Here is a 15,764-nt window from a genome sequence, read left to right on the forward strand (position 1 = left end):
ATAAGTCCTCCTCCATATTTTTAAAAGAGGCCAAAAACTACCAAAAGCTATGCCTCTTTCCTGAGCAATTTTCATTGGTCAAGAGAAGTTATTCCAATTGAAATTCAGCATGGTAAGTTTATTAAATTTATAACCAGGGTGGCTAAAAAGTTGTTAATATAAAATTGGTATCCTTTGTACATTATTACTTAGGTGTATTGGTGTTAAACATAAATTTTTATCATGGTGAGGAGAAAAAGGAAAGGGAGATTTGGTCATGCCAGTGGGGCAGCCTTGCCTATCCGTGCGTATTGCCGTGCCACTGTTTTCCCGAGTTTCCTGGAATGACCAGCAAGGGCATGTACAAGTGAGGTGCCAGCATTGCGAGGGAGTGAGACCCTTGGAGACTGCAGTTGATACTGAGCAAGGTGTAGTTTGACCAGACGACAATCTCAACCCTCGTATCTGATCAGTCAAACAGGGAGTTGCCGAGACATTAGTGTGATTTTCTATTGACGTAATGTTATCTTGTGATTTGTGCTGAAGTAAATAATAAAATCTTGTGCTACACCAGCAATAATAAGCTTTCACTTACTGACTAAGTACCTAATACAGCAAAACTTGACAGCACCATCCCAGCCAAAGAGCCCCTTGGATATGAGAATAACAAAGGGTAATGAAAAATAAGCTATCTAAATTATCAGCCACAGTGTCTATTCATCTTATAAAGTTAATGAAATGCCGCTTCCCCAATATTTAGGATGATTATACGAGAACGTCAATTTGAACATAATTTGGAAAATTCAAGAATTTAATCTAAGTTTTAACGTACTTTTTAAAATATTTATATGCACAGGAAAAAATGCTGATACCACAATCTCCCAGAGGGATGCTGATACATACATCATCAATTTGCAACTTTTGAGTCACCTAGGCATGTGAAGGATCAGGTCAGTCATTGCGAGTACGTTGAGATTGGGGAAAGTAGGGAGAACACGATAGGTTGAGAAGCATATTCGCCATGGCTACTACATTCTTGGTGCTGTCCTTTTAATAACACTTCCCTTACACAGTATGCTCGTACTTTCTTGATACCACACTTCAGCGAGGATTGCCTGTGCTCCAGGAGACTGTCTTCATACCCTACATTTGCTGAATTTAAATCTGTGCCGATTTTCAGCCAAAAAAAGTCTATCACATAATGTTGTCTATTTTTCAATATAAGTGGCAAACCTACTCTTAAATTAGACTTTAATGCAAAAAAAATGTTGTGAACAGCAAAAAAATTACAATGGTTGCTTTATAGTATACCGACAAGATTTAATTTTTGGGAGGGAATTTTCTCTGGATTAAAAGAGCTAAGAATACTGATGTTGCGAGATCCAAATTGCTCCTTGCTACCACAGTGAAATTTATCTTTCTGTTCAGTTAGCGATAACTGGAGGATGAGAAAGAAAATGGTAGTAATTACATAATCAAAACCTGTTTCTAAGCCTATTTCACATAAATATTTCAAGAGTTCAAAAGTCGGTCACCAGCTCCAATGATGGTCAGAAGTAAGAAATTTCAAATCCTGTAACATCTGCAACACTCTACTCATTCAAGTATTGTTTGAAGTGCAACCAGGATAAAATTGGAAAATTATTCACTTTAACACGTTACGTACCGGGGTATTCAAATTCTTAGGAACACCGATTTGGAAATATGTGCCTATTAGGGCGTAATGCCTTTGGTTGAAACATGGTTAAAAAGCTAATCTTTAGAATATAACTTTACCCAATCAAACATTTTGATGCATCAATTCATTATGAATAACAAACAACAACTGAAAACATACTAACGAATACGTATTGTACTCTTAAAAATTGTTTAGGTTCACGTGCCTAAATGACGAGAATCTTTGTCATCCGTCCGGAACATTTGGGAAAAAAATGACGAGAATTCTCGCCATCCGTACGCAATGTGTTAAACCAAGACTGCCTTCATAGACTACTTGTAAACTGGGTGGCATTATATGCATAATTTCCCCTCTGAAAAAGGATTCATAACCCTGGAATCGAAAGTTAAGTTGACATAATTAATTCCAATTATGAAATAAACTGCACAGTCCTTTGAATTAGCCATTGTCGTTTTCCTCTCAACTTTTAGATGCAAAAGAATTCATTTCTTCTAGATTCCACCCACATTCGATGACTACAGTGGACTACACTTTTGGATCCATTCCAATGGCTGTCTTAAGGCCAAATTAATTACTTCGAAAAACTAGCCACTTCATATACACTGATCCAAAGGCTTGAATGATCAGGAGTCAAGGAGTTAATATGATTCGCTCGCCATTGCTTGAAAACTCTAGGGCATCTTTGGCTTTCACTCTCATCGAGGCATCTGGCTATGAGCATCTGCTCCAATATCACATGCGTATAGCCATGGCATGGTGACGAGATGTCCAGGGCTTATTCAGAATTAATTACAGGAAGGAAGAGGAGGAGGAGGAATCACTGACCCACGACGTTGGTTGCCTTCACTTTGCCTCTTGGTTTGAGCTACTTTGAGGTTAGTCAAGTCATTCAGTTTACTTCATATCAAGGAGATGACATAAACTTTTGATACCCCCTTGAGTTCATTGTATTGCTCGCCAGCTTACGAGAGAAGACTTTTTATGTACTGCTCTCTAGGAGGATAAAATTCAGTGAAAGTGTCAAAGCTTACTTGTGAGCCTGGATATTGCACGATGGCAGCAAGATACATCTGACCTATTGAAGAGATTCTGGAAACTATTTGAGGCACCAAGGTTCGAGCATCAGAAGAAAGGTTGTCAATGGTGGCATACCACAACCAGAAATTCCCAGCTTAGTGTGCAAGCACAAAGAATCTAGCCGTGAGTACTTCATTTTTCATAACTCACTACGGGAAAATCATTGGCTTGTTGGAAGGTCTTCACTCGGAAAATACAGTTTCATTGGCTATGTCTTCTCTTCTCTACAGATTTATGTTCGTGAAACTAAGGTGCTTATGACATAATTATTTTTCTAATGTAATTGCCTACCATGGAAGAAAAAAGACATCTGTTCTATCATGGAACAAGCTAACTTTTTCAGTCTCTCTTTGAATAAAGCCTGAATTTCCAGTTACGTGCAAATGTGGAGCCGCATAATAAAACTGTGACCAAGAACAGGGAATCATTAATTGCTCATAAATTTGAGTTATACACAGATTCCTAGATTTATTTCCCATAGTTTGAGTATAAAAATAAAGTAAGTGATGACATGCAGAATGCAAAGCTACCTCAGAGGTTATAGCTTAACGGATGCTTATCACCACATGCCACAGATGAAACTGCCTTACCCGTAGATGGAAAATTCACAGAATTCCCTGATGATTGTTGAAACTAAAGCTGTGTCTTTTCATTTTCATGAGCATTAATTCAGAAACAAAATTTCCCAATATAATTTAAAATTAGCCCTTCAACACTCTTCATTACTTTCCCCATCACTGATAACAAGTACATAATAATTAAGCTTACCTTTCAAGTAAACTGGATCGTGAACTGTTTTCACAGAATTCCACTCTTCCGTTTCAATGCCATTAAAACTTTCTGAAACTGTTAGCTCAGACTCAATAAAAATAGAATCAAATTCCTTTTTACCGGTGATGGCAATGGTTTCTTCAGGTTTCAGTAAGAGAACATCAAATGCTCCATCAGAGACACTGATTCCATTAAAGTCATTCACCACTTGAAGGCTTTTAACTTTCACAGGAGCTCTAAAATCCAGTTCTCCATCAATGTTATAAATATGTCCATTGATTAGCACAAAATCATCTTCCAGATTATAACCAGAAATGAGTCCCAGAATAAAATTTTCGCATTTCAATTTCTCAAAACTCCAATCACCTAGTAAAATAAGAAAATGTGGTAAAATACAGAATCATATGAAATGAGTTTATACATGATTAATAAGAAAAACTTACCATATAAAGCCTGATCACCACAAACTTTTAATGTGGAGTTGACAAGAGATTCTAAATCAATGCCATTGTAATTCCCAAGTACTCTCATACTGGAAACTTTGACATCTTCCAACACAGTTGGTGCATGAATGTCATGATATCCTCCTACTTTTACAGTGCCATGAAATAATTGGCTAGCATTAACATTATTGATGGTTTCTGCCTCCAAATTCTTTACTGAAGCATTGAGAACAGAAATGGTTCCTAGAAAGAATGAAATAACGATTATCTTGACAAGGTCAAATTAGTGATATCTGATAGTGATTTGCCTATCATCATGCAAGTAAATGCATATAATATTAATGAAAAAAGGCTGAGTTTTTGGCTCATTCTGAATTTAACCAACTTTGCACATAAGATTTGTGGTGGCATGCCCTTCATTGCAAGTATTCACCCCCTTCCCACGTTTTAAAATCAAACATAGATCAAGAAATCATTGTACAGATCACCCAAAACTCCCTCAAAATTTAATCTCTGAAGAAACCTTTACAGTTTTCTGCAAATTACTGAAATATTTGCTAATAAAATTGCTAGAAGAAATTTGAAACTCTTTCAAAACATCACTCAACCACATAATCTACAAATTTCAAGTCAAAGCAATAGTGAGCTGCAGAAACTTTAATTAAAACTTGCCTAAGAAAGAAGGAGACATGATAAAGAAAATTAGAAGTTGCTCATTTAATTTTTTTTAGCTTAGAAACTGCAAAACTACATAATACTTTTTTCCCACACTTGGATTACTACATGAAATAAAAACCAGACAACAAATAAGGTTAGCAGCAAAAGGGAAATTTTCAGAGACCATCAGAAACTTTATACAGTGAAAAGAAATTAAGGGCTGGTAGAAATTTTAAAAATGAAGGACAGTGGTCTGGAATCTTTAAATATATTAATGATTTGGCTATGATAACTCTAAATCTGAATAGTCTTTGATGTAGAAGAAAACAATTTGGTGTTATATTTCTATATTATGTTTTGAACAATTACACGAAGTGCTCAACTTTATTATCATTTCTCTCTTTAAGAGTATCCTTGGTAAATACCAGACTGAGTAATTTGTTTAATGTTCCTTATCTACTGAATAATTACTCTTTTTACATGCCACTATACCGTGCAATTAGAGATGCAAATGGAATCTCGAGTTGACTTTTTTGCTTCCTCTTCAAGCACCTTCAAAAGATATGTGAGAAGCAATGTTTCTTGACTGTTTTGCCTTTTTATGTAACGTAATACCTATATTCCTATTTAAAATTTGTCTTATTTCAGTTGTTACTATTGCCATGATATTTGAAGTTTTTCCTTTATATTCTTGATGTCTTTATTTTTCTTCTTTTTACTTTGAATACTTGTAATCAATGTACTATCATTTGCAAAAGTCTTGCAACAAATCGAGCGGCGCCACTTTCGCTCCACAAAGATTGTGCCCGGAAATTGTATGGTTTTCGGGTGTATGCAACAATCCAATACTAGTCTTCATGGTTCAATGCATGGAGAACGGGTCATTGGGTGGGTGAGGTATTTTGTCATCCTTTTCAGTCTCGGGATTTGACCGCTTCCATTTAAGTGAAATTAATGTTCATGATATTCCCCCGAACACATTGTAGCATTTAATGCAGTAGGAAAGATCGAAGGTAATTCCTCGGAGAGATTTTAAAAATTTGGTTGCTTGGCTCTTTTTGAGTGATCTCAGCTCTTTTCAGAGAGCTGGAAATCACGAGTCGTTCACTGTGAACATGGCAGACTTTTGTTTACATCTATCAACTCGGGTTGATGTTTTAATATAATATCTACGACATATGATACGAGGCAGCTTTGAAATTCCCAGTGTTTCATCGTATAAATATCTGAGCAAACACGTAAAATATGAATTAGTTAAGCTGATCGGCATTAATTGTTGCGTAAGTAATAACAGAGTTCTCCGACGTCCGTCAATCGGTAAAGATGTATTCCTTTCCACTTATTCAAAGTATGACGTGGAAAACTTAATTCCAGCTAAAAGTCCCATTTTTAATGATTGTCGGATTTCAATAGGTATTGTTTGATAATATGTTCTACTGCTGAATTAGTGTGAATGCGAATAATAACTCTAAGCTGCTATGGCGTTGATGATTAAGTTATCTTATTTAGATGCAATCATTTACATATACACTGATGAATTCGGGATAATGTAGATTACTTACTTAGCATTATTAATTGAATTATCTACTTGCATTAAGTAGGTTACATTGTATTAGGAAATGTGTTTGTTGGCAATACGTTTTATGTTTAAGGCATCAGTGGAACTGCAGCACATTTCATAAAACCTTTCAAGTCGAGTAAGAAGGACGTAAGCAAATCCTAACAGAATTTCTGTTTGTAATGAATGTATACGCTTGCTTCATTAGAAATACAAATACCGAGTTTGAAACATAATAACATATAATAATAACTTTAAAAGACAATACCATACCGAAGTCGCAGGCGACAACATCATTATATTCCTATTGTATATACTAACCAGCCGAAAAATAGAGTATGCGAAAGCCTCCGTGCTCAAGTTATCATCATATAAACGAATAAAAGACTAATATACCGAGAAAGTGATTATTTTGATCAAATTCGTTCAAGTGAGAAGCCGTAGCAGAAGCACATGAAGGAGCTCAGTGTTACAATAACATCAAATAATCAAAATTATCTCGCAATGACCTTGAGCTAGAAATAGCTCATTGTCAGTGGATAAACATTTGGGCTGGTGATAGGAGGGGCCCGCGTTCAAATCCATCCCGTGGCCGAAAATTGTTATCCTCCGCATAGCCGTATTTTATTTTAAAGTTTTTTATATTTTTGAAATTTATGTTAAGAGGGTACCAGCTGTTGAATTTGAGCATCTTTTGCAACAATTTCTAATTTAAATGACCGTGCGACGGGAATCATGCGTAGTTAGCGCGGTAGGACGAATCAATTTCGTTTTCTTGAAGGAACTCCAATCAGAATCACTGGTGAATGTAATTTCTAGTGCTATATGGTTTCCTTTACAGGTCCGTAACTGCTCAACATTATTAACCTTTGGAATGAGAACTATCGTAATAATCTAAGGTTCCATATACGTAATTTCTTAAATAGATCAATTTTATCTGATTAAAAAGAAAATTATGATTGATATTTTGCAGCGATTATGCTGTCCGTCTATGTAGTATGCTGCCTATTTGTCATCAACTTGTCGCCATCTCCTACCAAGTTAATTTCTCCAGTAAAGTTTTTCAGAACAATTTCACCCTTTTTCGTTTCGTAAATGAGGAGTGACGGAAACTTTTCTTAGAGATAGAAAAAGATATAAATTAAGTGAAAAATTTTACTTTTAAACTTTAGGCTTCAGTATTCTACAATCAGTGTTTTTTTAATACAGTAATTTTGTTGGAAAGGGACAGAATGTGAGACTTATAGCTGATCTACTAAGTACAATCCTTGGAATAACCTATGTAATGGTAATCCTTAATCGTGCACGCACCACGGCGCTTATTTTTAAATATAGGAAAGGCTTATCTTGAGGTATTTATCAACTATTTTTCTAGAGCGTACTTTCTTCAAGCAAATTGTGGCATCAACATGTATATGATAGTGCTACAAATTGGCCCTATTTACACTATTTTGGAAGTACGTGAGAATCACTTACGGCCTGCAAGTTTTACTCAAGGTAACCTACGTCCTCGTCCCTGGCTGGTAAAGTTGCGATAAAGATGTAGGGCAAGACGAGGTGCAGGACCTATTAGCTGACCAAAACTACGGCCCGGGAGCACCCGATTCAGCGTTAAGAGCTGAGGGAGCGGCTTAATTATGCGCAAAGTATTTTACCTCCCTAATAGATGCGCAAAGTATTTCCCTCCCTAAAAAAGGGCAAATATTGGTTAAAATTGACTTTCAATTTAATCTCTGTCCGTTGTTGTTATTGGAAACCTTACCAATGGAGGCATTCATGGATAGGGAAAAGTCGTACTATTAAGTCACTCTTTAAGTTGGTTGCCCTTAACCTGGATCCGCCCAATGTAACATAAATGTCACACCCTGTATCGCTCCACTGTAATGGCTCTTGCATCGTTCGGGCACGGTATATTGTTGTGTTTTATACCTTATAAGAAAGAGGAAGCTAAGTGCTTCAATTCAAGGTAAGAATTGTCAAGTGTGAGTGAAGACCTATCCTTTGAGTACCCCTGGTACTTAGGTGCCTTCCCTAGACACTAAAAATGGACGTTCGCTTTGTGTAAATATTTAATTTTTTCATTAACTATATGCGCTACAGCGACAATTTTTGGTATGTATCAACATAATGATACAAAATTATTAAAAATACATTAATATGTTTGGTATTGCTTTCCATTTCTGTAATATACTCTGATAAATGTTACTGTGACATAAATATCACATTGGGCGGATCCCTATGCAAATCTTCAAAGTTTCAAATTTTATGCTCTAGTTAGAATTTATTCCATTTTCAACGTTTTTTCCTTCGTATTCCCGCCAAAAGATTTATTATTTATCAATTAGTCGATAAATTTGCATTTATTAACTTTTATTCCGGTAATTACTTTTGAATTAAATTTTTTAATATTAGGGATATCGATAGCTCAGAGATATTACACTGTGTGAAGCCAAATAGCTTCCGGAAAACGAAGACTTTGACGAAGTACAATATACCTTATGCCACCAGAAGCAGCAATTGTCACTGATGAGGACATTGCAGATGACCAGGCTGGTGGACTTGTGTAAAATTTAACGGGAAGACAACTTCGGGCAAGAGTGGAGCTTGTTTTGCAGCTTGATAATGATAATACTAATGAATTTCAAGAGAAGTCCGGAAGTATTTCGGTACCAGTTAGATGTAAGGAAAAGGATTCGAAGTCAACGAAGCTTACATCACTTCTCCAATAGAAAAGAGTAAAAAGAGAAGCTGCCATTTGCGACAAGAAGGTCATTTTGTAAGAAATAGGTTATTCCCTGAAACAGATCTTCCTGAATAGAGGGAAAAATTAGGTGTAGAAATTTTTTAAATAGTTTTTTCGGGTGACATTCTTTTTTCTCATGGCAGAATTAGATAATTATACTACTTCTATTGTTTTTTCATCTTCTAGCATCAGTAAAGAAGAGATGAAAATTTTCATTGGAATTTTACTGTTATGAGGTTGTAACTGGTTTCCATCCAAGCGATGCTCCTGGGAAGATTCTGGGGGTGCTCACAACTCAATGGTTACCGTAGCCTAGCGTAGGAATAGGTTCTTTGTGATGAGTAGATACCTTCACTGTGCAGACAATACGATGCCCGACATAATAGACAAATTGTGGTAGCTTCACCGTAGATCAATAAATTGAAAGAACGTTTCAGAGGGATTTTTCCCACTGAGAAAACTCTCTTTTGGCAGGAGTATGATTGTGAAGTATTTTGGTATCCATCCTTGCATGTAATTCATTCGGCGGAAGACAATCAGTTTTGGTGGTAATGGTGGAATATTTTCCTTGACTTTTGGATGTAGCTGTTCACAATCTGTTCATGAGCGAAATCTGGTCATTGCATGTCACAATTAGAGATCAGGCGTGTAATAACGCAAACATTACTGACCATACATCGATGCAAAGGCAAGTATAGCCGCCGTACTACTTCATTTTCAACAGAGGCAGACACTGAAATATGTTACGATGCTAATGATCAATTAGTCTCAAAAGATTGCGTCGCCGTGCTGGAGAACATTGTGCTTCCGTCAAATGCATTGCTTGCGATGCATGTAATATGGTAAAATATTACTTTACTACTTACCACTCAAAATAGTACGTATACGCCGGCATTGAACTCTAAAGCAATCTTTAGTTTGTATGAAACAAATTGATTCAAATTTAATTCAATTTTATACTGTATTACACCCTTATATGTTGTGAGAATATTTTTCAAACATGTATATTTATTCTATGTATTTTCCAAAATTGGGAAATGCATTTTCAACTGTTTTACTTATTAGCCATGTAAAAATATTATTTAAATGTACCTTCAACAAATCCATTGATTGTGTCAATTCAAGGTTCTGTAATTTCATAACACTACTGCCGAAAACTTAACATAAATTTAAAATAATTTTTCTTGATGTGTATTTGACAAGTTTATAATATAAACATTATAAATTTAAGTATACCCCAAACTTGTGAAATAGCATTGAAAAAATCTAAAACACTTCTCAATCTTAAAAAATCACAATATACATCGAAAAATTTATGAATCGCGGGCAATGGAACTCTGAAAATTATTGCTAAATTTTTAAACAATTTACTTTAAATTTAAACAAAAGCTTGAAAATAGTGTACGTAATTAATAATATGTTTTTCTAGTGTTTTTTTATCATTTAAATAAACAGTGCAGCTCAAATGCGAAAAATATTTGCTTTTTCTGGGGAAATATTACCTTGCACCAAAAGACAACAGATCCGCCCAATGTGACATTTATGTCACAGCCTGTATCTCGGAAACTACACAACCGATCAATGTAATATTTTCAGAATGTAGTAAAAATGAGACCCTTACCATTTCCCTAGAATATGAATTATTTATATCAAAAAAAATATTTTGGGCGGATCCAGGTTAATAATATAATAATGGCCAAAATATTAAAATCGAAACAGTAACTAATTTATTATAACAAAAAGAAGATTAATGCGACATGATCACTAAATATGTTAGTGCTATCGTAAAAATTTAAGCCTCTCCTAGATATGTAAAGAGTAAAAATAGAGACACATTCTGCTTGCAACGATGAGGCCTAGCGATTTTTTTTGGCAGTCAAAATTCCATTTTTTCCCGAAGAAACATTTCCATCGGTGTAAATATATTTATCCAATTAACAAATTGATAATTAATGAAGAAGAAAGCTTATGGAGCTATCTTTATCAGCTTCAACCTACGTAAAGAATTACGTTATAATACGTTAAATATGGTGGAGACGACAGAGTCGTGTTTTTTTCCGGAAAATTGCCGGTTAATTTTTTTCATTTATTAATTCTTCTATATCGAACAAATATTTCAACAACTTAATATAAAGTCTCCTGAACAACGTTGAATCCCTAAAAAAAAAGGGTTACGAGCGAGTTGATTTCTGTTCCTAATGGCGAAATCGCCCCAGCCGGCCTTATGGGGTTTACTATTGGAAGCCAGGCGTCATAGGTACCCACTCTTTTAACGGGTAAATATTTTCAATTATCTACTCCAGTCAACTACGGGTACAAAAATAATCTCAAACGCCGCGACGACTTAACAACATCTACGCTCGTTTACTCAACTGAACATCGTAATGATTTCCTACGTCTCACTCCCGTGCCACGATGACCCGTTCGTGAGTCGTTCCCGAGCTACCATGAAGATTCATACGTAGATAGTGATCATTCAAACTTAATGGTGGCCAGAAATCGACAATGGAGCGAAAGTGGTGCCGCTCGATTTGTTGCAAGACTTTTGCAAATGATAGTACAATGATATTAAGGATTTTCTATTAACCCATTAAATAAATATATATATTAATGCTCACCTTCCAGAGACTGATCTTCATCACTAAGTAAGACTGTCTGAGGACTAAACTGCAATTCATCAATAGTGCCATAGACAGAAATACCATCAAGCATAGTGGCTGTACCTTCTATTTTCAATGTTCCCGGCATATGCATTTCTTTAGACCTTCCCACCAGATTTGTGATTGCCTTCCCATTGAAATATTGAGGACTATCTTGAAATGATTCCACTGTTACCTCCTCAAAGGTCAAACTTCCGTTAGTTACCAAACCATCAGTTAGATAAACTATGTTATGAAAGAAGCGGTCAACACTTTCACCATTCAGAACTGATATTTGGGCATCTTCAAATTTGCAATCAATGCACTTCATGGCTAGATCTTCAAATTTTAGTGAACCTGTCACACAAAAAAATGGAAAAATATCAAAAATTAGTAATGAATGGCTTAAAATATGCATCTATCAACATGCTACCAAGCCACTATGGACTGTAATACAGGATTTAGAATACCATTAACTTATACTGGAGATAGCACACAATATCAGCAATACCAATATCATGCTAAAATTTTCACATCATAGTCAATATTTCTATTACAAATACACAGTTAAAATATTTCTTTCATATTGAGTTTGTCACAGAAAAATATTTGATTAATTATTGGAATTATTTTGTGCACAAGAGTATATATTTAAATTTTCTACCATGACCACAGTTTGAGTAACTTTCCTGGATAACGCTGGTATTTTTAAAACAAAATGCATATCCAATGATGATAGACTTGGATATGCTGACATTTTACGTAATTTACAAGAATTATGTCCAAGTAAATGCATGGGCTATAAAATAGAGTTGTTATGAAGCCAAATATTTTTTTTTGTAAATAACATAACATTTTCAGGTCTAACAGGAAATCAGGGTGCTGCATCCTACTACACCATACATATTAGGAATACGAGTGAATAAAAAATTTGTGTAAAGAAAACACATTAAAAAGGCATATATTAGTGTGCAATACCAGTAAGTTACAAAAGCAGGTTGTGAATTATAGCAAAATATTCATCTAACCTTGAATGTGATTCTCCCCGGAAGTCTTCATTGAATTCTTGATGGTGGTACTGACTGCATCCAATTCATGCTGAACTTTATTCAGTACCTCAGCGTAGTTATTTAATTCAACAATGAAGTCATTATCCAACAAAATGCTATCTCCTATTTTGATCTGCATTATAAAAAAATACCAATTCATACACAGTTACTTCAAATACAAGAAGGACGCCCATATTTTTCGCATTTGTTGAATCGAGGACTTAATGGTGATATTACCCAATTAAAGTGAGAGCATTCAAATGCACTCAAACCAGTAACTAATAAAACCAGCTGAAGGCACATCTAGAAAAGAAACTTTTGATCCACCATGATATGCAACCCTTCGTATAGCGTAGATCATCAGAATGCATATCCCAGAATGCATACGAGTCCACCAAATCATTTTGCTCATCATGCAGCCTATTCATCCAGTATTCTTGCAATTAATCCCTAATGGTAGGCAATATAAAATGATAAAATATTTATTTTCCTATTCTTCTGAAGCTCATGCAGAGGGTTGGTCATAGGAAATATGTACACTAGCAAAGCATCTTTCATGCGTTTACTTATATGAGCCATCTTTCATTTTGCCACCAATCACCAAAGAAATCTTAGTGATAAAAATTACTTTAGATTGCTTTTGGTTAGCAACAACAGCAAAATAAAGAGTATTCACTCAAGTGCATTCATTCATTATTATGAAAAATCTCCGAGCCACTTTAGACATGAAAATAAAAAAGTGAAGAATGAGGCTTTTCAATTTTGTTAATAAGACATAATAAAAGCAATCACCCATTAGGTTTGATGGGGAGCTCTTGAATTATTTTGCCTTTATTTGCTTGATATAAGATTTAGACTCTTTGGTGATTGCAATCATGGTGGCAACATAAAAGATTGCTCATGTAAGTAAACACATGAAAGACCCTTTGCTAGAGTATTTCTTTTGACCAACCATCTGATTTGAGCTTCAGATGAATAGGATTGATTGATAGAGATTTTGTAATTCAAAGCAAAGGAAAGAATATTCACCCATAACTTCATTTATTAGGCAAGAAAGCATCAAATTGCCTTTGCACCCCTTCGTACCTCCAACCCACAACATTAACCTCCAATAAAAAGATAAAATATTTTTCATATTTTCTGCCTAACCAGTATGATTAAAAAGAGGGGATCAACCCTTTCGCTACCGTGAAAGTACCTTTACATCCTCCTTACCTTGCGCTTAGCTTTTTTGCCGCATGTGGTGGGTAGATTTCCATAGGGTGGGCCACAGCAAAAGGGTTAACTACAAAAACTCCATGCACATGGGTCTAAGAGTAGTACTGAGAGTAAGTTTCGTAAGAAAAATTTTCTTGCCATTTTCTATCAAACTTTAACTGATTTGGTTCAGACAACCTAATCCTACGTGAATCTGTCAAACCTCAAATTTTAATAGAACATACAAGTAAAATTACTGTAAATATCATTAATTTAAGTGCTACACAACCAGGGAAAAACATGAAGAGGTTTAGGAGATGTGGAGAAAGGCATCGGAGGAAAGAGGGATGAAAATAAGCGGGGCGAAACATAGCAAGTGACACCAGGCAGGGTTGAAAATTCACAGAGAAATAAGAGCAGGAGGTGCAGTTATTAGAAGTAAAGAATTTCAGGTACCTCGGTTCAATTGTGGTGGCTTGAATGATGAGATTCAACATAGTGTTTCATGCAGTTGGATGAACTGGAGGAGGTTGAGTGGTGTACTATGTGATAGAAAAGTATGCTGAGAGCTTAAAAGGAAGACTGGTTCAGACAGCAGTGAGGCTGGTATCGCTGTGTGGTGCAGAGGCATGGCCAATTACAAAGGCTTGGAAATAAAGATAAAAGTGACAGAACTGAGGATTTAAGTTTGATTTGCGGGCTGACAAGTAGGCTGATAAAGTTAGAAATGGTTTCATCAGAGGGATGGTCAACCTGGGCCATTGGGAAAGAAGGGGTAGATTAAGATGGTATGTGCACGAGGAACAGAAATAATATAGGTATGAGGAATTTATAGGGAAGACAGAGGAGCAACTTTAGTTAGCAGCAAGAAGGGAAAGAGACAGCTCAAATGGGAAGACAAGGTGTAGGGCTTGAAGAAGAAAGGACACCTTGGACCACACAATCTGAAGGAGAAGAATAAAAGAAGGAAAAGCATACCCCTTTAAAAATCAGAATAAAGCCAAGATAAATAAGAAGAGTGTGTAAAATAATTTTTTCCCACACAAGCTTGTTAACTCAGGCGAGAAAATTACCTTTAAGGTAAATACTTGCTGATAAAAAAATTATATGAACAGTTTTAGAAATTGCTTACTGCATCAGTTTTCAAAATGTTGATGATTCCACCTTCAATGACCAAATCTCCTTCTAAATAAATAGTTTCATCATCCTCCTTGGGTAGTGACCTAATTTTTTCTAGCAATCCATCCAAATCTTCATTTTCAATTTCCTCCACCATAGTCTCACACCAATTATGCAAATCTGCATGGAATTCTTTTAGATCATACTTTGGCTTGAATTTCAAGTTGAATACATCTGCATCACCTATTTGTTTGTTTTTATTGGCTACAGCTGAAAGGAAAAGAATGGATATTTCTCATTCAAACTGAATTCAAATAGGTTGGACGGTCTACATATAATAATACTATTAGAACAATCTCTACATTCAAGGACAGAAAAACCCATGACACATTATCTAACATGCAAATAAGCTGGCATGTTACAGAATAGTTAAGCCGACAAACTGCTAAACAAACCTAGAACTGATCCTCCTCCAAAAGTAAAAGACCTCATGGAAGATATTCCAGGTCCAAAGGAATTGGTGGAATGCTGAACCTCGCTCTCCACAAAACGCCACCCATCATACTGGAATGTTCTAATTCCAGTGCCACAAGCAGCAATCAATACTAATTCTCCACGAGGTCCCTGAAAAAATGGAAAAAACATTATTGTAAAGATTAGGATACATCAAGTTGTGCAGTACTTTCCTTAGAAGATATATTTAAACATCACATTAACTAATGGTATTTAAAAAAAAATAACATAAAAATTTAAATAAACCTGTGGGTCAAACCATTCACAACAGTAGATGGTCTTAAATGTGCAAGAATTTTCCTTGTGAAGCATTGAAATCTGTTCATTCTTCAGCAATCCAT

General features: G+C 35.5%; 1 protein-coding gene across 1 annotated transcript in view; it reads right to left on the minus strand.

The window, feature by feature from the left end:
* Positions 1-15,764, minus strand: part of LOC124162007 — a 53,446-nt gene that overhangs the window by 24,463 nt on the left and 13,219 nt on the right. The window contains exons 9-14 of the mRNA XM_046538327.1: positions 15,366-15,534; positions 14,924-15,180; positions 12,574-12,727; positions 11,525-11,902; positions 3,949-4,191; positions 3,503-3,871 (exon numbers count right to left, since the gene is read on the minus strand). Coding sequence (XP_046394283.1) covers positions 3,503-3,871; positions 3,949-4,191; positions 11,525-11,902; positions 12,574-12,727; positions 14,924-15,180; positions 15,366-15,534 — 1,570 coding nt within the window. The remainder of the gene's footprint in view (positions 1-3,502; positions 3,872-3,948; positions 4,192-11,524; positions 11,903-12,573; positions 12,728-14,923; positions 15,181-15,365; positions 15,535-15,764) is intronic.

This window comes from Ischnura elegans, chromosome 7 (assembly GCF_921293095.1).
Source record: "Ischnura elegans chromosome 7, ioIscEleg1.1, whole genome shotgun sequence".
In the NCBI taxonomy this organism is placed as follows: domain Eukaryota; kingdom Metazoa; phylum Arthropoda; class Insecta; order Odonata; family Coenagrionidae; genus Ischnura; species Ischnura elegans.